Source organism: Rhopilema esculentum, chromosome 18 (assembly GCF_057945365.1).
Source record: "Rhopilema esculentum isolate cy_ngs chromosome 18, ASM5794536v1, whole genome shotgun sequence".
NCBI lineage: Eukaryota > Metazoa > Cnidaria > Scyphozoa > Rhizostomeae > Rhizostomatidae > Rhopilema > Rhopilema esculentum.
Window position 1 is genome coordinate 491,357 of NC_142832.1, and position 22,277 is coordinate 513,633.

General features: G+C 35.7%; 3 protein-coding genes across 4 annotated transcripts; 1 reads left to right on the forward strand and 2 right to left on the reverse strand.

The window, feature by feature from the left end:
- The first annotated feature begins 876 nt into the window (after positions 1-876).
- On the forward strand, positions 877-13,520 carry LOC135681045 (prolyl 3-hydroxylase 2). Of its 2 annotated transcripts, XM_065195312.2 has the most exons (12): positions 877-1,373; positions 1,855-2,305; positions 2,683-2,819; positions 3,352-3,468; positions 5,384-5,548; positions 6,954-7,061; positions 8,149-8,262; positions 8,792-8,899; positions 9,724-9,877; positions 10,709-10,823; positions 12,144-12,216; positions 12,599-13,520. In XM_065195312.2, the coding sequence occupies exons 1-12, from the start codon at positions 933-935 to the stop codon at positions 12,839-12,841; spliced, it is 2,226 nt and encodes a 741-aa protein (XP_065051384.2). In that variant the 5' UTR covers positions 877-932; the 3' UTR covers positions 12,842-13,520. The 2 variants fall into 2 exon arrangements, with proteins under 2 accessions (XP_065051384.2, XP_065051385.2); XM_065195313.2 differs by lacking the exon at positions 8,149-8,262 and having other exon boundaries at positions 879-1,373.
- Positions 13,521-14,993: 1,473 nt separating this feature from the next.
- Positions 14,994-18,037, reverse strand: LOC148958041 (uncharacterized). Its single transcript, XM_089113744.1, has 2 exons — positions 17,437-18,037; positions 14,994-17,258 (listed from the first exon to the last, which is right to left on the reverse strand). Exon 2 carries the CDS (start codon positions 17,014-17,016, stop codon positions 15,835-15,837), a length of 1,182 nt encoding a protein of 393 aa, XP_088969870.1. The 5' UTR covers positions 17,017-17,258; positions 17,437-18,037; the 3' UTR covers positions 14,994-15,834.
- Positions 18,038-18,669: 632 nt separating this feature from the next.
- On the reverse strand, positions 18,670-22,268 carry LOC148958042 (uncharacterized). The gene has a single exon (XM_089113746.1). It carries the CDS (start codon positions 20,380-20,382, stop codon positions 19,201-19,203), a length of 1,182 nt encoding a protein of 393 aa, XP_088969872.1. The 5' UTR covers positions 20,383-22,268; the 3' UTR covers positions 18,670-19,200.
- Between the last annotated feature and the right edge of the window lie 9 nt (positions 22,269-22,277).

A 22,277-nucleotide genomic window follows, 5' to 3' on the forward strand; every position in this document is an offset into this window, starting at 1 on the left:
TCTTGCTGCAGTTAAAAGAGTGAGAACGGACTGGATTTGAATGGATGCGGACGCAACACTTGTGCGTAAAATTCCAACATTTTAAAATACTGACTAGCTAGATTTAAATGAATCGGTTAGTAGCTAAATAGACGAAAAAAATAGAAATTGGTTGAGAAGAAGATGGGAAGGAATCTAGCTAAACGATCTGCCACGATAATTTGCAACTTTAAGGGTCTCCAACTAGCATCAATTATCTTACTAGTACATAGTATTGAACTGTTGGATATAAAACAAGAACAACAGGCTATGATATATAGGCAATAAAGGAAAGTAAACAACTTTTTGGATATACAGAACTCAAAAATGGCTCTGTAAAAATGATTTATTGGTGGAAATCAGCATAAACCAAAGTTGACCTAAGGATTTAAAATCAGGCGTAGAATCAATAATATGATTATTTTCGCGGGTCTTCTGCTTCGCTAAATTAAAATAAAAAGATTGATCTTGATTAAATGTAGAAAGTTTCCTTTTAAAGTTATCAATACCATTCTAGAAAGGTCGTGCGTGGAATGCAGCATGATTTTCAAGGGAACTGATGTCACCAATATCAATGGATACAAATTGACCGTTCCGTTTTGTTAATTGATATCCAAGTGTCTGGTGGATTCGTGGATTACTGTAATAGTTTGGTTTGTCGCGCGGTTACTACATCCTGCGCACACGCACCAGCGAGCGTAAAATTCATTGAAGCCGGATGGGTAGGAAACGGCTTTACCAATCAAATTAGAGAAGCGGGAATCTCCTCACAATGATTTCGCAGCCATTTCCGGTAATTTTGACGATCGCGCCAATTAATCATCCAATCAACTGCAAGTAATGCACCTACATGATATCCCCTGTAGGTCAGGCCCTCAGGAGAATAACGTAATTAAAGTTTGTGTGGGGACAAGATGGTGCCTTGCGTTGTATTTCTCCTCTTCTGCCTAAATTTACAAGTCTTTGCAGGCATCGAAGACATAGATTTAAGGTATACACAGCCCGCAGCAACGTTTGACGAACTGTACAGTGATGCAGTGCAGTTGTACTCGAATGAATCTTGGACGGCAGCCATTCGATCTCTGCAACTGGCTTTGGCCGATTACAGACATGAACGTGAGGTCAGGGCAAACTGCAACATTAACTGTAAAGAGAAAGTCGATAAAAGTGAAATACTGAGAAGAGGAAAGTTTGATGGAGGTATCTTGGTGCTATACTATGTAATACGCGTTAGGAGATGTGCAGATCTGTGCCAAGAAAAGTTCATGGGTAGACGTGCCCCTATAGCAAAATACATAAGGGATGCTTTTGATAAAAGAGAACCTTATAATTATCTGCAGTATTCATATTTCAAGGTAATAAAGATCTATTTTGCGATATTTCATCAAATTAAGTACCTTACCTTGAATGGATCTATTGTTTCCTCATTTTTTCGTATTAATATGCCATTTTTTGTCTTTAAAAATGACCAGCTATTGAAATTTCATTAAGCTATTCACCTATTCATTAAGCTTCATGCAACTTAGATTAGCAAAGAATTTCATTTTCTTCGTTGCCTTTGGTTTCCTAAGGTCTACTTTCTGTAACTTGTTTTTAATTTTTAAATAAAAATGAAATGTTATTATGCCGTTATAACTGCAAGCAAATAAATTTGTTTGTTTTTATACACACGCACTATTTTTTGGTGGATTCAACATGTCAAAAATTAAAATGTTTAAAGATTATAGCATTTCTTAAATTTTTTTTGGAGATTTAGATTTTAATCTGCTTAATTTTCAGCACAAGCTCATATAAGAATTGCTGTATTTTAAGTTTTTTTTAATTTTGAATCACCAGCTAAAGGACTACAAAAATGCAGCCTCCGCTGCACTCACTTACGTGGAGAGACATCCAGCAGACAGTGTCATGCTAAAAAACCTGCATATGTTTGCAGGAGCAAAGTACAATGTGAGCATCGATAACATACATTCAATGGAAAGGCAGCGTTTTGCTGAGCTTTACCATCAAGGTGACAAAGAGTATGAAGAAGGAAAGTTCCCTGAATGCATACAAAGTTTTGAAGAAGCACTGGATGAATTTTACAAGGCCCACAAGAAATGCCTTGCCTTGTGTGACTTCCAGCATGAAAAACACCAGGCCTCATTCTCTGTTGGATTCTTCCAGCATTACATTGCAGTTGTTCAGTGCAGATTGGCATGCCGTGATGAGCTATCATTCGTGCGAGGGGCAAAGTTTGATAAATACATTGAAAATCACTACCATTATTTGCAGTTTTGTTATCATGAAAGTAAGCATCTTTTAAGCTTATATTTCATTATTGTTGCCTTGTTTATTATTGCTTTCTTTCAGTACCATTGATCTTATCCAATTTTTGTACCAGATGCTCATTTGATCTAGCAAAATATTGAAAGGTCTTAAATCAAAGCATATTTACAGTCACATTCATATTTATACCTAACTTTTTTGCAGCCAGTTGCCAATGTTATTGAATGACTGATGTCGAAATCTTCTGTTTTAATTAAAAAGTTGTTTATATGCATTTGCATTCTATTTTATTGCAAAAGATATCTTGTGTTATTATATATAGATAAAAGATATGTAGATATGTGAACAAAAATCTTGTGTTATTACATATATGGTTATAAATATTTTTAAAATCTTTAGAGGGAAAAGTAAAAGAGGCAGCTGAGAATGCAAAAACATACTTGCTTTTTCAACCAGAAGACCCAATAATGATTGAAAACTTCAAGTATTATCTGAAAGCACTGAATTTAGATGCGTCAGATGTAGCAGTGAGGAAGGTATGGGTTTTTGCTGAGATGTTATAGTGTTAGGTAGAATTCAATCAGCAAACACGTGAAAAGACTTATCATCTCTTGTGGAATAATTTTTTTAATGTTATGACCATTTGAATAAGTTGAAAATGACTGGTTGATCAATCAAGAGAAAGAAAATTGAATATTGCAAAGAATAGAACAGTGTGCATGTGATCAAATTTGTCCCAAGCAGTGAAGCATTGTAGACAATCAACATACTGGTTGGAGATCTTTAATTAAAAGTTAAAAAGCTTTTTTGTTTTTTTCACTTTTTATGAAGCTATAATTTTTATAAAGAGGTTTTCTGTGAATTTCTTGGAAGACAACAAAGTCGTTAGAAAAGGTGTCTTTTAGGATTTTTACTAAGTTTCTGGTTTGATCAGCGTACCTATCAGCAAATTATTGCTATTCTTTAAATATTTTAAAATTTTTGCAGAAATGTTATCCAAAACTTCCACAAACTCTTGTGATGAAATTTTGCCTTTTAAACATTGTATCAACTGAGTTTTTGTTTCAGAGAGCTAAGACAATGCTAGATGAAAGGAGGTTTGATGAAAAACTCTTGGCTGTTGCAAAGTTTTATGCAAACCCAGATGTTGTTTTTGATGATGAAAATAAAGATTTTGCTGCCTTGGTATGTCAATAATGTTTGTCAAGTTTATCATGCCGAATTTGTCAACTATTTCAAAATTGGGGCTAATTGAAAAACCCAGCAAGAGAAACCCAGCAAGATTTTTGTTGTCTTTGATGAAAAGAAGTGGAAAGTCAGTGCAACTAGAAAGGAACGAATGAACCATTTATTGAGCAGTGTCTCTAATTGGCCAAGAGAATTATTGTGAAATAATTACTTCTTGCATAATGAAGTGAATTTGTAAAAACATTCAGGTAGTGCAAGGATGGCTCCGTTGTTAGAGGCGCTAGGGTCCCAACCCAAGGGTCCAAATCCCTAGCATGACAAAAATTTAACCCAGATCAAGGAGAGTCCCTAGCTCTGTGTAATTACAGACATAGGAATCATGAAGTGTGGACACAGAGAGGAAGGACCAGGACACTGCTTGATATGCATAGCTTCTCTGTGTCCTGAAAGCTACCTTCAGATGCTAGGTAGAAACAAATTTAAAAAAAAATTCAACTACTTGTATCTAGGGGCATATTTTGAATGCTAATAAAATCTTGGTTTCAAGTATCTCTTGATACCTACATGCAAGAGAAAAGTCAATATTTTCCATTTTGATGAGAACTGAAAATCGATTTGCAAAGCAATTTGACCAACAAAAATATTTTCATTGTTAAGTTCTTTTTAACTTTCATGATCATGCTGAACAGATATCAAATGCTACCAACATCGGCTCGCATGTGTTTGATGTATCAGTCAAGGCATCATTGATATCTTTAATTCAAGCAAAGGCATAGGAACTGGGGAGGGGAGCACAGTAGGCACATTTCCCTCTTTTTTTTTCCAAAATTCAATTTTCCTGTCCCTTTGCAGCTTACCTTTGCAGCCAACTGCATAACCAAAAAGATTCTGAATTGAATTTTAATGTAATCAAAAGGGCATGGTCGCCAAAATTTTTTGATTCTGCTGCAAGGCCTCCGAAACCTCTTGGCAGCTCTACACACAACTAAGCCCGAAAATTATATCTATATCTTGTATGTAACAGCCTTTTTAACAATAATAGAATAATATGCTACCTTCTGCTCTCAAGATCTTTGTCAAACAGATTGAACCAAATGTGGAACTCAGTTTCAAACAAAATAAGTACAATAACCAACTTTACAAAAATTAAAGAAAAAATCTCTGAATTTTCATCGTTCAATACTTGTGATCTTTACAAGGAATACATATGCAACATCAGTTATATTTGATTCAAATTGTATTTAGCGTTGGTAATTTAAATTTAGTTGGCTTTATTTAACTTGAATATAGCTGCAGATTGTACCAACTTTAAATAAAGAAATAAAAACAGTAAGTTAAGAGGAGTTATATCCAAAAGTTATATCAGGCCATCAAGATGGTCATCAAAATAAAATTTTGTTTTTATGTAAGGTAAGATTGGGTCCAGCCTCCGTGGATGGTTGATGTTGTGATAAAAGAAATTTTGAGAATAAAATTTGATGTAATCTTGATTCAAATGTATCATTATGGGTGTTGCCTTCATTTCCGAGAGTCTATGCTCCCAGACCACCGATCCACCGATCCAGACTACCGGGCTTTCACCTACAACCAGGCTTTGTCATTGGCTAAACAACAATTCCTGATCTGCTTCATCAGCAATCTTTGACACCCCAAGGTGCCCTTTCTGCCAGACCTGCCCCCGCCGCATCCAGAAGCTTCCGGTGCCTCTGCATAAGTGTTTGCCGATACTAACATTATCTGTTGTTGTCAGTTATCTAGAATTAAAAATGACACCTTGGATATTTATCTCTAGTGCTACAGCTAGCATTTGCCTGTATCAAAAAAGTAAATATGTTTGTTTCTTTAGGTATTATTACATAAGGAAATTCAGTATAATGTGTATAGAGTTAATTTCTCATTACATTTTTTGCAGGAGGAAGATGAGAATCTTATATTTAGTGACGATAAAGATCAAGAAAATGAAGGAAAACCTAAAGATGAAAAAAGTAGTGAAAAGGCTGAAAAAGAGAAAAGTCCAAAGAAATTGTCAAATATTGTTAAGAAAGCTAAAAAATGGCAAAAACACAGTGAGTTCAAGGTGAGCGTTTTATTTGTTTTTGATATTCAGTTGCATGAGCTGCAAAAAGAAAAAATCGTTTTATTTTGAAATTTAACTAACAGTTCACATCAATAATTGTCAGTAGTTAACCTGAGCAACAGATTTCAGCATTCTGTCCCAGACAAAGTTTTAGAGTGCAGAAAAGTTGGTCCCCAATGGTAGAGGTTTAACTTCCGTATCATTCCTTCAGATAAACGATCCTTTGTTATCAAAAGCTGGCAAAATCAATACCTTTTTATCCCCAACCTCAATGTCAAAATGTGGATGCAGACATTGCCAAAGAAAGATAATAAGATGGATTATCAAGAGATGTTGAATTGGGCTCTATGTAGAAAGGCTCCACAAAACTTTTAAAACAATCGTTCGTTTGGCGGCTTACGTTTAACTTCCTGATAACAGATATTTTTGGTTTGATAAAGGCCTGCTTTAAACTTAAACCTAGTGCGAATCAAATAACACGACATTAGGCAATGATAGAGTGAAGGGTATAGCCGTACGCATTGTTCCATAACTCGAAGAATAATTAGACAGCCTTTGAGAGGGCAACCTCCTTATAAATTGTTTAAAAAATTAATTTAGGTGGTTCCAGGGGATTTCAAAAACATTCTTTGGCAAAATCTCCCTCTTGATATACAGGGAGTCGATCGAAATAAGCAACTGGAAACGAGGCATCTTCATTTGGTTTCTCTTGACCAGTAGTTTTCCACAAATCTTTGAAGCGACTGAGAAGATGTATTGAAAGAATCGTCAGACTCTATAGGAAAGAATCCACATTGAATTTATTGAAAAATCTTCCCCAGATACCTTTTGTTTGAGCTCATAATTTAGTAGATGTTCTCTTTGCCCTAAAATCAAGGGGCTGGCTACCCTCTCTTGTTATTTTCGTCATCTTTTTCTCCATTCTGTATACCGAAAAATAGCCCATTTCTGCTGCTCTCGATGGAGAATTTTATTGAGGTCCCCTTTGTCTTTTCATCCTTTTTCATGACACTACAAAACTGCAAATTCTATGCGCGTTTTTACCATTTCGCACAAAACCCACTTCGTTACAGTTTCAGACACCATGGGTCAATGAAAATAACCAATTTAACCTTATATATTCCCTATCGACACATTTGGATCTTATTTGACTTTCTGACTGACCTGGTCGAATTTTGGTTATTATGATCCGTTGTCGCTCACACCGCCGGTTGGTTATCTTTTTGAGAGATAAATACGTTTTTGTTCATGCGAAAACACTATGTTTTGTTCTGCAGCTAGTTTTAGTCGAAACAATTTAGTTAAATGTATGCGAGTCAAGAATTAAAGTTGTTTATCGATGCTCGAAATAAATGTTTGTTTTCAAATCCTATCCTTACTAAAATCATTTGAATTTGAATTTAAGGGAATCAAGCTGTTCATGGAAGACAAGCAGTTGAATGGCACAGGAAGATTTGTTATCGACAACATGGCTTCTGAGGAAGAGTGCAGAATCTTGTCGGCTCTTGTTAACGTACGTTTGACCTCTTGAATTGCCAGAATCTTCTTAGGGCAGCTCGGGTCCCTGAATGATTCACTACGTTAGGCCCTCCGTGACCACGTCCTTCAGACTCCCGGAGGACTAAGGAAGCTCCCCTTCTTAGGAACGATAGCAGTCTGGCGTAACATTTTAGTTGGCCGTCAGGACCCTGGCTTTTGATCCTTCTACCCACCACCCCCCCCCCACCCTGTCGATGCTCCTGCTCATCCTGCAAATTTCCCAAACTAAGCGTCTAATTTTTATTTATACTTTGATTAACTGGTGTTAGTTGAAAACATTGCGCTTTACGGCGTCGCAAACTATGTTGGAGAGCTTTTAAGTAGAGCAATGCCGAAGTAAAACATTTTAAAACTGCTTCCTAGCTTGTTTTTAAATTGTTTAGTCTTTAAATTACGAGCTTTAAAAATAAGTTATAAACAAAAGATAAAGAAAGCAATCTTTCTGTGGTAAAGGATTTAAAAATTGCTTTGAAAAAAGCAAACATTTTGAAATATACTTAAGCTTTTCGTCTGACACTCTTCGAAGAATAAAACGTGAGAACATAAAAAGCTAAAGCATTGGAAAGAATATCTTTTGCCGGTAAAAGTAATTTGTCATATTGCGAAAATGAAACATCTTTTGGGCTACTTAAAAATATTTTAAAATTATATAATGCAAATCATAAAATTGATAAAAAATTTTTGTTTAATAGACATGTTTAATAAAGTTTGTTCAATAGTTTTAGGAGGGAAATATTTGCAACGAATAATTTTATTTGATATACTCTAGCAAATGCTAAATTTAAGAAGTTATCTAATTTTAATTAAAAAAACCGGTATTTTTTCCAACCTTGATAAAGAGAAGGGTTTAAATAGATGAGCACACTTCAGTTGTTCAAGTTAGTGTACAGATAATTAATCTGATGGATCGAAAAATGAATCATTTGAGCTAGAGAATCGATGCGTCCGAAGCATAAATACAGTATTGGTATACATAAACATTTATCAACTTCTATAATCATTTTATCTAACCAATATTTGTTTAAAAGAAGATTTACAATTGATTTTTGACATAAATGTAGAAATTGGTCAATATAAAGACAAAATCAGCTGCGAATGACTTTTGCGGAGAAGAGGCAAATGGAAATACATCAGCAGGCCAGCAAACCTTTATCTTTAATTGGAATAAACAGAATGTAATTATTCTAAACTTAATATCTATATTCAAATTAAATTAGATTATATTCCCATTAAAGTTTCTTCTAATTTGCTGTCAATTCCCTGTAACTAAAATTTATTCTAAAGTTAATTTATAAAAGCATGGTTTCAGATTTTTCCCATTTAATTATCAAAAATCGATCAGAAGACTTCTTTGGATGTCTTTTTGTATACTCGTTAGGTCCCGGCTTTGTTTTCTCAATCTGGGACATCTGTCAATAGAATCTACCTTCTAATTAAAGCCCTTATATCAGCTAGGCAAATATCTACATTCTAAAACGTTGTATTTAGTTTCATGAATAGAAATTTTTATTCTTTTTGGTAACTTTGGAACTATGAATGTTAAATTTCAGAACTTGAAGTCCCATTGACCAGAAACTATATTCAACAATTTTTGAATTATTAAGGGTGATTCATTCAAGGTTTTCTCTAATGGGGTCATGGACCACTGTATGTGATCCTCCATGCCTTGGGTTTATTGTTTATGATGCTTTTATTGTCTTTTAGAAACTATCAGATTTCGGTGATGGGTACAAACATAACCATCCTGATCCAAAACACCCGTTCACAGAGAAGGAGTCTTTTGAAGGAGTCAACATCAAAGATGCTGTTTTGGTATTTCTGCTAAGTTAAATCTATTTTAATGCCACCAGTCATGCTCCGGACTATTGCACTGTTTCTCGTTGATTTGCATTGCATACTGTTTACAATATCTACATAAAGTCATTTGTCCATATAAACAAGCAATCGTACCTCCAGCTCCGGCAACTTCTTTTTTTAAGAAATTGGACTATTGATGTTCTTAAGAAATGACATACTTGTTTGTTATGTTTCCAATCTTTTCCAAGCTATTGTCAAGCTTTTCTCTCCGTTGCAAGATATCGATGTGACTGCTTCGTACAGTATCAATTTGATGCCACTGGTCTGAAAATTATAATAAATGTTTTGAAGGTCGTTTCAACTTTGTTTAGTTCAGTATAGTAAAGTTAGGCTCCTTGTGCAATGCTCCCAGGTGGAACATTGTCAAATGAAGTATCAAGTTTCGATTTAGTATTAGATATTTTTGGAGCTTTGTGAATATGGGTTTTCAAGCATCTAATCCTGCAAGGGATTCAGCTCAATTGTTAGAAACTTTGCTGAATGACATTTTAATATGAGACTAAAATAATTCATCCGGTCAAGTTTTTTTGGTTATTCTTTTCGCTCTATTTTTCCTCGCCGTTCTCTGATGATCCAAGGAAGATTGTATTAAAGAAACCTTAAAATAAATATTCATAAAGCCATGAAGTCGGGCGACATAACGCATAAAATTTATGTTTCGAACACATGGGAGTTGGATTCTTCCTTGAACTTTGTTGACATTCTTTCGTGATTTGCGTTATCACGCTGTATCGTTGCTATTAAAATGCATCGTTAAAATGCTACTTGTTCCATTTTAGGCAGCTGTTAATGGTGATATATCTCTGGAAGAGGCAGAGATCTATGTAAACCTAAGTGACAAAATGAGAAGCTTCACAGAACAATACTTCGAGCTGAAGCAGAAATTACACATTGCATATACCCATCTTGTTTGTAGAACGGCTTATTCTGAAGGTAAGTTTCAGTAATTTCATATTTATGTCATTTCTGGACCAGTTTGTTTCATTACATGTCATTTTGCAGTGAATAGCGTTTTTTAAAATACAGCTGTCGTGAAATCGCAAGAATTAAATGCAGTTCATGTTTTGAAAGAAATCGTGTTTTGTAATAAATGACAGATTTATTGATCTTCTTTCGAAATCTTTAAGTATCACGCAGATGAATTTTCCACTGCAGATGAACTTTGCAATAATGTCAAATACTTTTAAATTAAATACTTTTTTCTTTTTACTGATTTATTCCTTTCAGTATTTTTTAACAATATGTCAGAAATAATTTATCAGCATTTTTCCTAAGGTCTCCTTTTTTTCGTTTAGAATATTAGTAGAATATTAATTTTATATTCCATACAAGATTTTTTCATTTACCTTGAGATGGTAACTTTAACTCGAAATTGGTGGCTCGTGTTTTGAAATACCTTCTGTTTTTGCACTGTATTAAGTAAATATTTGAAGGTTGCTGATAAAAACAATGTTTTATTCAATTTGAAGTTGATTTATAATGAACTGTTAAGCTAATCGACTGTCGATTCTCTTGCAATAGTTTTGGTTCTGCTAATTCTTCACTGGTTTCTCCTTGCTCCAAGAAAGACGTTTTTGTGACGTCATGTTTTATTTTGTTGTGAAAGCGATTCACGTTAGCCTCTGGCCCTCCTATTCAGCCTTGTTTTCCCGACTTCTAACACAATATCCGATTGTTGTAAACCCAATTCTAACTTGCAATTTATCATTCATTAAACTTTCAATCTTTTTAGTTGTATCTTACGTCAAGACGTTTTCCTTTTAGCTGCAGCTGGTGATCACATAAGCCACCCGGTCCATTCGGATAATTGTATTCTTGGTTTGGATGGACCTGGAACTTGTCCCAAAGTGTCACCAGCTTACACTTGGCGTGACTTCAGGTATGGCAACCTAAGTCTAGCCAAACAAGATGCACCTATTGTTCTTATATGTTCGATTTAGTAAGGAATATGAAATGTAAGATAAATGTGGTTGATCTTTACTGACAGTTCCATGACTGTTTTCTGCAGTTGTGTGGAACCTAAATTTTTATTCTAGTGTTTATGTCATGATTTTCAATAATGAATTCCAGATCCTCTCATTTTAACCCTCAGACCTTAGTAAGAAAGTTGGAGAAATTTAAGACTGGCGAAATTTGGCTTGTTCTTCGTGAGGAAACGTTTGCACTAGTCCTTGTTTTTCAACCTTTGAACCTTTGAAAAAATAGGCCAATTTACTGCACTATACTTGATGAAAACTGATGGATAACATATGATGGATCCTTGATGATGGATTAAATCTTATGTTGATGTGGACCTGAAGGATTTGAAGGCTACGTCCATGCATCTACATCTTTCGATGCATCCCTTTTGGTTTTAATGCTTCCTTTTTATTCTATGCACGTGCCATTTACCATCGTATCGTCAAATATCACGATATCTCCTATTTTTGCATTATTCAAATTTATGTTGTTTGTACTTTACCCTGATGAAGCTCTGCATACTAGGGCAAAATATTAGTTAACTTGGTCTTTTCATTTTTGTTTTTAGATTATTTTTATTTATATTGAAGCGTTCCTTGTCATTTTTCGTCCTTTCTGTCTGCTGTTTTTTGTTGTTATTATCACAGCAGATGTAGAAAATCCATTGGACAGTCTACTACCTTCTAGTAAACATATGTTATTTTTGTTTCACTAGATCCAATTAACCACCTTTCCATCTCTTCTCTGCTTCTTGTTGTTCTCGACTTTAACGTGCCTAGTCCATGTAAATAATTCTGTCACGTCTCTTCTGATCCGGAGAATGAATTCGTTGATCATTGTATGGTCAATCAGCAAGCACGTTTTGATATGGACCAATCATAGTCGTCCTAATCTGGACCAACCATTGTCGTTCTGATCTGGACCAATCATAGTCGTCCTAATCTGGACCAACCATTGTCGTTTTGATCTGGACCAATCATAGTCGTTCTAATCTGGACCAAGCATTGTCGTTCTGATCTGGACCAATCATAATCGTTCTGATCTGGACCAATCTTAGTCGCTACCAGGCGCCTGGTATTCGACATTTATCGAACAAACTTCTACATACATACAATGCCTTAGCAATTCACTAAAACAAGTGTACCAACGCTAATGTCTATCTTGTTGGTAGGCCAGTTGTGTCGAATATAATTCTCAATTTAGAGTATAGGTCAGTGATAGCAGCTTTTGTTTTTCTTAGTGGAGTGTTGTACCTCAACGATGGTTTCGAAGGTGGAGAATTTATATTTGCACATCCGAATGGAACACAACAGGTTTGTCTGGTCTTTATTTTATTATATGTCTTTGATCCAAAACAGTTTCGAGACCATTGTGCCATGAATGTTTATGTCATTTCTAATTGCGTTGATTCGGATTTTCCCCGAAATATTAACAAGGTTCTGTTCCAAGGATGAGGCCAGTGGAGGAGCCGGGGATTCGGTCGGGATTTAGCACCCATACCATTTCACAATTTGCAAGACATTTCCAGTTTCAGCGTAGCTCCTTTAAGTAAAGCATATTGAAATTATTTCCTTTAGATATGGTCATAATGCATTTCCATTAATATAATTAAAGGGAAACAATTAACTACAACTATCCCTTTCTATATTTGAAAATGTTGAAACGCAGCCATATTTAAGAACTGATTATTTTTAGGCATCTGTCAAACCGAAATGTGGCCGCATGGTTGCCTTTAAGGGAGGACTCGATAATATTCATGGCGTTCTTGGAATTAGGACCGGAAGAAGATGCGCTTTGCCGCTCTGGTTTACTCTCCAAGAGGACAAGATTGAGGACAACAGAGGAAAATACCAGAAAATATTGAGTAACCTTCGGAAAGAAAAGAATGAACTCGGGGCTACTGAAGGATCGGGAATTGAGTTTAAAACCGAACTTTAGGGCGTCTTCCGGATATCATTTAGTTTGGTTGAAATTGAGGGCAGCCAGGCTTAAGGCAGTTGTTTTAGCCAGTTTTTAAAGCTATGGTTTGCTCCTTAGAATGTAGGGCCCGCGCCACTGACCTGAGCTGAAGGGACCAGCAGTGTAAAGAAAGTTTTATCTTAGCCCCAATTGTGGCAAACATTTTGCTCACGCTGTTTTTCTTTTTGATATTTGTTCAATGTATTTTTTGTTATCTAAATGTTTATCTATATAAATAATTCAAGCTGATTTTAATTTCTCATTTAGCGAAAAATTTGGAAGGCCATGGTCCTTCTGGCCCCCCTTTGTGGCGCGGGCCCTGTCAATGCAAGTGACACCTGGAGAGCATTTTAAGAAATTTCCATCCAAATAAGGGAGGTCTATTTAGGCTGTTTTTGACCATTAGGGATGAATTTTTTTTACTTAAGTGCAAAATAACCAGGAATGTAAAGGCGATCCTACGATTTTGCCAAATTTTTATTCATTAAAGACTTTTAAAGATGCCTAAAAACCCTTTTTGGTATCGTTCAAACATATTAATACAGGAAAGTTTAAGAAATCTAGATAATTTGATATTCATATGTGAAATTTTCTTAGTCTTTGTATGAGGTTGAATTTTTATACTTTTTGTAGCAAAAAGACGTTACCATTTGGTAAAGACAGTCTCTCTTTTATCTCATGCCTTTGACTTCACAACAAAGTCGACGATTTTTTGCACACTGGAATTTTGTAGCCCCGATTTTTAAAAAGATTCCCCTAAAAATTGGGGAAAACCAGGGATAGTATTGGTTCAATGATGTACCATTAAATTGTCCAACTAAGATTCTGTCAAAGAATACGGAAAATTTTCTCCTATTCTGTTCTTCTTTGCCACCTGTGGTCAAGGGTAGACAACACGTCACTCGATTATTGGTCGTGAAATGGACATGAAGTACCTGGTCAAATTTTCGAAATGAGGGCGCCTAAAAAGATGGCGGATATATTTTTTAAAGTCGAAAGGAGTGAAACTCGCTGGTAAAACTGCGTTTAATTTATTGGATGATCTGTCACAAATGATATCAAGAAAAGAAGAACAATCAAGTTTTTTGCTTGGTGAGTCGAAAGTCTCAATTGTTTATTTCAATCTGTTATTTGATTTTATAAAACTGGATAGGCCTCCGCCTATTTGTTGTTTTGTGTGCAACATCATTATACTATAATCACACCAAGGCTCAAACTTATGTTTTTCCAGCATCAAATTAATTGTAAGATGCATATTTGTGGTCTACAGTAAGATCACCAATTAAAAAAGTTCTATCTCAAAGAAAGAGCTTAGGCCAAAGGGAAAACAACGTAATCTGGTCTGCTGATGATGGGAACATATGCCTATGGAAAAACATCTTAACCAGTGCTATCAAAGCCATGTGCCTAGCTTCGACTTGCTTCCACTAGCATATATCTAACTCTCTGTTATTTTGTAACGGTCTTCCTTCATAGGTTTTACCTCATCATGAAAGACTCGATCTCGCAATTCTCTGTAACACAACATCATATGTGGTTTAAAGATGATGGTATTAAAACTGATTCAAATTATAATGTTGATCCTCCATTCATTTACATTTACATTAACATAGGTTACTCACCAACTTCAGTTTTGAGGGCTGCACTGATGAAATACGATTGGCCACTGCATGTACAGCCTTTTGACAAAACTTGGTTGGGTTTGAAACTTGCTCCTAGTTTCAAAAATTTTTGATAATTATTCTGATGTAAACTTAATATTCCTTTGAGTGTCAAACAGAAGCTTGAGCAGTTAAAGTTTTTGTTTTGCTTCATTTCAAAGCCATTTTTAAGTGTTAAGTTAATATGCAAATACTCAAAGTAATTCCCTCTTGAATGTTTAATTTTTCTTGGAAAAGGCTAAGTCCAAGTTTCCCTGGTAGTATCTTGCAACACAAAATCAGGAATAAAACTAGTTCCAGCTTTTTATCTTCAATTTATTTCCTAAATTTTGTAATACCAGGTAAATGCAATGGTCTCTATACTTTTCTGCTTTATGGTCATGACTGCCTTATGAATTGAATTAAATCAAACCTTGCATGTTCTTTTTTTTTAACAATGGCTCATAAAAGGGTTCATTTTGACAGGAAATAGTCCGTCTACCAAAGAAGGAATGAGGTATAGCGAAAACTTCACTGGCAGGTGAAAGCACAAGTCTTCATCATCTTCTGACCCAGAAGGGAAATAGAACCTTATTTTATGAGGCCTTTATTTGTTTCACATCCAATGAAATTGGTGATGTTGGCATTCCTAACTAAGATTATTGGTAAGCAGACATACACATGATTACACATCACTGTGCCTCAACTTCTTTTTCATAAAGGCATTCACTGAGATTTATACAATGCCTACAGCTGAACAGCTAAATGAGAACAAATCACTTTCGACGATTGTGTCATATAGAAGAAAACTTTTCTTGTTTGAATTCAATTACAACTTCTATCAACATCTCCCTCGTCTAGTTTAGTTACTTTCCTTCTCATGTGGCCTTTCAGGTACAGAGCTCCTGAATTTCTCATTGGCTTTCTACAGTTGATTTAGTAATTGATTTAGGATCACTAAGCTCCAGTCCCCATAAAATCCTAGAGGTAACCATCCTATCTTCCACTGTTATCTCATGACTTTCTTCCTGGATATTTGCATGAACAAGACCTGATTTTAAGAAAGCAAACTCACAGGTTGAGTAAAAACCTTTGCTTCTTTCTATTACTTTTCTGATATAGCCCTTGTTAGAAATTGATGAAGAAATGACCTCAAATGGAACTTAATTCAATCGCGATAATAATGAAGCTTAACAATATCCAGAAAAAAGGAAAGAATTGTAAATAAATATGATTTTTCTCAAGAAAATCTTCTTTGAACAAAATTTTGATCAATTACAATAATTAAAAGAGTTTAAATACTATATGAAAGTTAGCATTGTCTTATATGTGTTAAAGTCTGTTTGCACTGCGAAATCTTTTAAAAAGTCTTTTAACAAAAGGCTTCTTTTTCACTTCCACTTTTGCCAATGTTTCCTGCATCCCTTGTATTCTTTCGATCATTTGATCCAACCTCTCTTCACTGCCCCAATTAAGCTCTGGGGTACCAAAGCAAATCTGTGCAATGTTTTTAAGCCTCGCTGCCATGTTTTCAACCATCATGTCTTGAATGTCAATCTCATACCTCATTTGCTTGTTTTCACGGAGCTGCCACTTCAAAGTCTGGTCCTTCTCCTTCAGGCTGACAAGAAGGGCATCTTTTTCTTGTATTGTGATTTCGATTTGCTCCGTAGCATTTGCCAATGATTCAGTAGTCTCGTTAAGACATGATTCAAGCTCGTTTGCCCTCTTTTCTGAAGTTTTCGCCCTTGTAGTGGCTTCTTGAATTTCGTCAGCCATTTCTCTAATCTTTGATTCAGCTGTGGCTGCCATGTTTTGTGCATTGTCCTGCAGCTCGGTAACTAATTTCTCCAGCCATTTTGTTTTCTGCACCAAAGATTCATTTTCTGACCTGAGTGAGATATTCTTGTTTTCCAGATTGAAAATTTGAGCCTTGTCTCCTGCTTCCCTGATGACGTTCTTTACAGTAATCTCAGCCACTTCTTTTGTCACTTTGGTGTTGGCTTCCTTCATTTCATACTTGAGCTCCCATATTCTCAGACCCTTTTTGACTGCATCCACCTCCATCTGCTCGATCGTTGCCTCCTGGTTAGAAATGATCGATGCTTGTCGAGCAATGCATGTCTTGTCTTTTTGCATTTTGTTTTTAAGCTCTTCTATCTCATGTTTGAGATCCAAAATTTCGTCTTCTTTCTTGGAAAGGTTATTTTCTTGCTCTTCAAGACGACCTTCAAGTAGAGAATTTTCACTGAGAAGTTTGATGTTTTCGCCTTTCAATTCCAGCATTGCCTCTTTGATTTCTTTGTTTTCGGTTTTCTTGCTTTCAAAGGAAACTTTCATTTCTTGTAAACTTTTCTTCATTCCTTCTATCTGCTTCTCCTTTTCTTGACACTTGTCAGTCAACTCCTTTTTCTGACGTTTCAATTTCTTGACTTTCTCTGGCTCACGTTGTACCAACTCATCCGCCATGTCTTGTTGATAGTTTAGTACTTCCGTCAAGCCACTCATTTGCATTTTAAGATCATTTATCTAGGGTTAGAAAATATATCCAAAATTATTTTTCGTCTAAAAGAATCCTTGGAAATCGTCTATCGAGACAGCAAAAGTAAAACATTAAGCTCTATAGGAACATGGAGTATTAATGAAAGTTTTTGGTATCATTTACTTATAAGAAACTGTATTGGTAACCCATGCTGACCTCCATTTTGCACTGATCCTTCTCTAACTTGAATGCTCTCTCTCGCTCCTTGGATTTTCTGGAATAAAAAAAGGAACTCATATAATTTTTTGTTGTCGATGCTCGACAGAAAACGTTTACTTGCAGTTGAGGTTTCACATTAAGGCAAAGAAGATCCTCGTTCAGTACTTGCAAAATTATTTCGTAAAAAGCAAAAAGATATTAAACTTTATGAAGAATCGACAATTTGCACTCACTTCACCAAAACTCCGTTCAGTTCTTTTAGCTTGCTCGCTTCTTTCTTCGAATTCTCCAGTTCGCTCATTAGCTCCTTCACCAAAGTCGAGTCACCACCGGCCATTTTCTCTTCACTTTTCAACGACATGTTGATCATTTTCCGATGTAAGTAACGCTCAAATCACAAACAACAGCTCGCGTAGATACACGTAGATCTTTTGTATCAACTATATTCACAACTTGTAGAAGATTGCTGAAGAACACCGCTTAGATAACGATACTCTTTACAAAGTAATCTCTTGCTGTACGCATCCCCTTTTATAGCAATCAAAACTGTTTGTGACGTCAGATTGATTGTATACGTGATATCTTACCTTTAGTTGTTGGTCTTAAAAACGAATGTGATGTCAAATTCATTAAGGACCTGATTGATGAAGATATTGAGTGCCTAAGGATTTAATCTTAGCAAAGACCAGTCTAGTGTCTTTTAACTCTAGCCTTGTTTTTCTCTTTTCCTTTCAGTCAATCTTCCCTGTTCTCAATTTCTTTGAATCCAATGCTCTCTTACTGACATTCACCTCAGATTCAATTTATCTTTCTGCTTTTACTTTTTGTTGCTACCGTCCTACGCTCCATCCTTTTTTCATTCCCTTTTTTCTTTCCCCTACGAATGGGAATCACATTTTACCTCTCGTTAAAGAGCCTTTTTGCTTGAGCTATTAAAGTCTTTAGAGATTAGTTCAATTTGGAAAAGCTACCGAATGCATTCTTTCAAACTTTTTCTTATTTGCTTCAATTTTGAAAACCCTATTGATGCTGTTGTCCAAAAGCTTGTTTTTTCCTTTCAGTGAAGGCAGGTCAAAGCACAAGTCTTCATCATCTTCTGACCCAAAAAGAAAATAGAGCCCTGTCTTATAAAGCCTCCATGTAAGTGACGTTCAACAGTGTGGTTTGCATTGGCATGCCTAGCTATGAATATAGGTAAGCAGAAACTGTTCCGAATTGCTGTGCATCAACTGCTCTTTCATAAATGCATTCACGAAGATTTATGCAATGCTTGCAGCGAAATAGTTACGTGATATCAAATCACATTGGGTCTCGTTTAACAAAAATCTTTACTCCTCTTCCTATCATGTTGAATCTATCAGCACCTTTGAAAATCCTCCCCATAAATAATCTGTACTATGCAACAGGAACAAGACATTTGTTGTCGTTTCTATGATCTCCAAAATATGTTTTCATAGGTTATGAGAATTGTTTTCGAAAGTAGAAGGAGAAAGATTGGAAACACCACTAACCTTGAATTTAAAATTATTCAAGGCGAAGGTGGCATTGAAGAAAAATAAGTTCCATTTCAAGTCCTCTGCTTTTAAAACGCAACAAAATCTTTGAAGTTTGCTTTGTAGAATGAGGTTCTTGTATAATAACATTTCCTAGACTTTCATTAGCAATTTTGTTCATCTAGCCCCCACACACATCTCTCTGCCTTTTTAAACAGACACCCTATCTGAAGCGTTGTTATGATCTTTTCCAAAGGAGTTTTGGAAGAATAAATATACTTGATTGTTAGAAATTAATACTGAAATGACCTCAAACGAAACTGAATTGAATCACAATAGTGAATGCAGCTTAGCAATATCCACACTGAGCCCGAATGAGAGAGACATCAAAATATACGAAAGTATTTTGAAGAAAATCTTCTTTCCAAAAAAATATTTAAATCAATTAAAATACTTAGAAAAATGTTTAAATACTATATGGGTGTTAACGTTGTCTTATATTTGTTAAAGTCTGTTTGCATTGCGAAATCTTTTAAAAAGTCTTTTAACAAAAGGCTTCTTTTTCACTTCCACTTTTGCCAATGTTTCCTGCATCCCTTGAATTCTTTCGATCATTTGATCCAACCTCTCTTCACTGCCCCAATTAAGCTCTGGGGTACCAAAGCAAATCTGTGCAATGTTTTTAAGCCTCGCTGCCATGTTTTCGATCCTCGTGTCTTGAATGTCAATCTCATACCTCATTTCCTTGTTTTCACGGAGCTGCCACTTCAAAGTCTGGTCCTTCTCCTTCAGGCTGACAAGAAGGGCATCTTTTTCTTGTATTGTGACTTCGATTTGCTCCATAGCATTTGCCAATGATTCAGTAGTCTCGTTAAGACACGATTCAAGCTCGTTTGCCCTCTTTTCTGTAGTTTTCGCCCTCGTAGTGGCTTCTTGAATTTCGTCAGCCATTTCTCTAATCTTTGATTCAGCTGTGGCTGCCATGTTTTGTGCATTGTCCTGCAGCTCGGTAACTAATTTCTCCAGCCATTTTGTTTTCTGCACCAAAGATTCATTTTCTGACCTGAGTGAGATATATTTGTTTTCCAGATTGAAAATTTGAGCCTTGTCTCCTGCTTCCCTGATGACGTTCTTTACAGTAATTTCAGCCACTTCTTTTGTCACTTTGGTGTTGGCTTCCTTCATTTCATGCTTGAGCTCCCATATTCTCAGACCCTTTTTGACTGCATCAAACTCCATCTGCTCGATCGTTGCCTCCTGGTTAGAAATGATCGATGCTTGTCGAGCAATGCATGTCTTGTCTTTTTGCATTTTGTTTTTAAGCTCTTCTATCTCATGTTTGAGATCCAAAATTTCGTCTTCTTTCTTGGAAAGGTTATTTTCTTGCTCTTCAAGACGACTTTCAAGTAGAGAATTTTCACTGAGAAGTTTGATGTTTTCGCCTTTCAATTCCAGCATTGCCTCTTTGATTTCTTTGTTTTCGGTTTTCTTGCTTTCAAAGGCAACTTTCATTTCTTGTAAACTTTTCTTCATTCCTTCTAACTGCTTCTCCTTCTCTTGATACTTGTCAGTCAACTCCTTTTTCTGACGTTTCAATTTCTTGACTTTCTCTGGCTCGCGTTGTACCAACTCATCCGCCATGTCTTGTTGATAGTTTAGTACTTCCGTCAAGCCACTCATTTGCATTTTAAGATCATTTATCTAGGGTTAGAAAATATATCCAAAATTAATTTTCGTCTAAAAGATTCCTTGGCAATCGTTTATCGATACAGCAAAAGTAAACCATTAAGCTCTATAGGAACATGGAGTATTAATGAAAGTTTTTGGTATCATTTACTTATAAGAAACTGTATTGGTAACCCATGCTTACCTCCATTTTGCACTGATTCTTCTCTAACTTGAATGCTCTCTCTCGCTCCTTGGATTTTCTGGAATAAAAAAAAAGAAACTCATATAATTTTTTATTGTCGATGCTCGACAGAAAACGTTTACTTGCAGTTGAGGTTTCACATTAAGGCAAAGAAACTTAGGATAAAAATGTATCTTGATCCTCGTTCAGTACTTTCAAAATTATTTTGTAAAAAGCAAAAAGATATTAAACTTTATGAAGAATCGACAATTTTCACTCATTTCACCAAAACTCCGTTCAGTACTTTTAGCTTGCTCGCTTCTTTATTCGAATTCTCCAGTTCGCTCATTAGCTCCTTCACCAAAGTCGAGTCACCACCGGCTATTTTCTCTTCACTTTTCAACGACATGTTGATCATAATCCGATGTAAGTAAGGCACAAATCACCAACAACAGCTCACGTAGATACACGTAGATCTTTTGTACAAACTATATTCACAACTTGTAGAAGATTGCTGAAGAACACCGCTTAGATAACGATACTCTTCGCCAAGTAATCTCTTGCTGTACGCATCCCCTTTTATAGCAATCAAAACCGTTCGTGACGTCAGATTGATTGTATACGTGATATCTTACCTTTAGTTGTTGGTCTTAAAAACGAATGTGATGTCAAATTCATTAAGGACCTGATTGATGAAGATATTGAGTGCCTAAGGATTTAATCTTAGCAAAGACCAGTCTAGTGTCTTTTAACTCTAGCCTTGTTTTTCTCTTTTCCTTTCAGTCAATCTTCCCTGTTCTCAATTTCTTTGAATCCAATGCTCTCTTACTGACATTCACCTCAGATTCAATTTATCTTTCTGCTTTTACTTTTTGTTGCTACCGTCCTACGCTCCCTCCTTTTTTCATTCCCTTTTTTCTTTCCCCTACGAATGGGAATCACATTTTACCTCTCGTTAAAGAGCCTTTTTGCTTGAGCTATTAAAGTCTTTAGAGATTAGTTCAATTTGCAAAAGCTACCGAATGCACTCCTTCAAACTTTTTCTTATTTGCTTCAATTTTGAAAACCCTATTGATGCTGTTGTCCAAAAGTTTGTTTTTTCCTTTCAGTGAAGGCGTGTCAAAGCACAAGTCTTCATCATCTTCTGACCCAAAAAGAAAATAGAGCCCTTTCTTATAAAGCCTCCATGTGAGTGACGTTCAACAGAGTGGTTTGCATTGGCATGCCTAGCTATGAATATAGGTAAGCAGAAACTGTTCACATATTGCTGTGCATCAACTGCTCTTTCATAAATGCATTCACGAAGATTTATGCAATGCTTGCAGCGAAATAGTTACATGATATCAAGTCACATTGGATCCCGTTTGACAAAAATCTTTACCCTTCTTCCTATCATGTTGAATCTATCAGCACCTTTGAAAATCTTCCCCATAAATAATCTGTACTATGCAACAGGAACAAGACATTTGTTGTCGTTTGTATGATCTCCAAAATATGTTTTCAGAAATTATGAGAATTGTTTTCGAAAGTAGAAGGAGAAAGATTGGAAACACCACTAAGCTTGAATTTAATATTATTCAAGGCGAAGGTGGCATTGAAGAAAAATAGGTTCCATTTCAAGTCCCCTGCTTTTAAAACGCAACAAAATCTTTGAAGTTTGCTTTGTAGAATGAGGTTCTTGTATAATAACATTTCCTAGACTTTCATTAGAAATTTTCTTCATCTAGCCCCC

What these genes read in the sequence shown, in the direction of transcription:
- LOC135681045 (XM_065195312.2), top strand. Translation starts at nt 933, where the DNA reads ATGGTGCCTTGCGTTGTATTTCTCCTCTTCTGCCTAAATTTACAAGTC. An exon ending in TACACTTGGCGTGACTTCAG is followed by an intron (nt 10,824 to 12,143) that starts GTATGGCAACCT and finishes TGTTTTTCTTAG; the next exon opens with TGGAGTGTTGTACCTCAACG. An exon ending in ATCCGAATGGAACACAACAG is followed by an intron (nt 12,217 to 12,598) that starts GTTTGTCTGGTC and finishes GATTATTTTTAG; the next exon opens with GCATCTGTCAAACCGAAATG.
- LOC148958041 (XM_089113744.1), bottom strand. Translation starts at nt 17,016, where the DNA reads ATGCAAATGAGTGGCTTGACGGAAGTACTAAACTATCAACAAGACATG.
- LOC148958042 (XM_089113746.1), bottom strand. Translation starts at nt 20,382, where the DNA reads ATGCAAATGAGTGGCTTGACGGAAGTACTAAACTATCAACAAGACATG.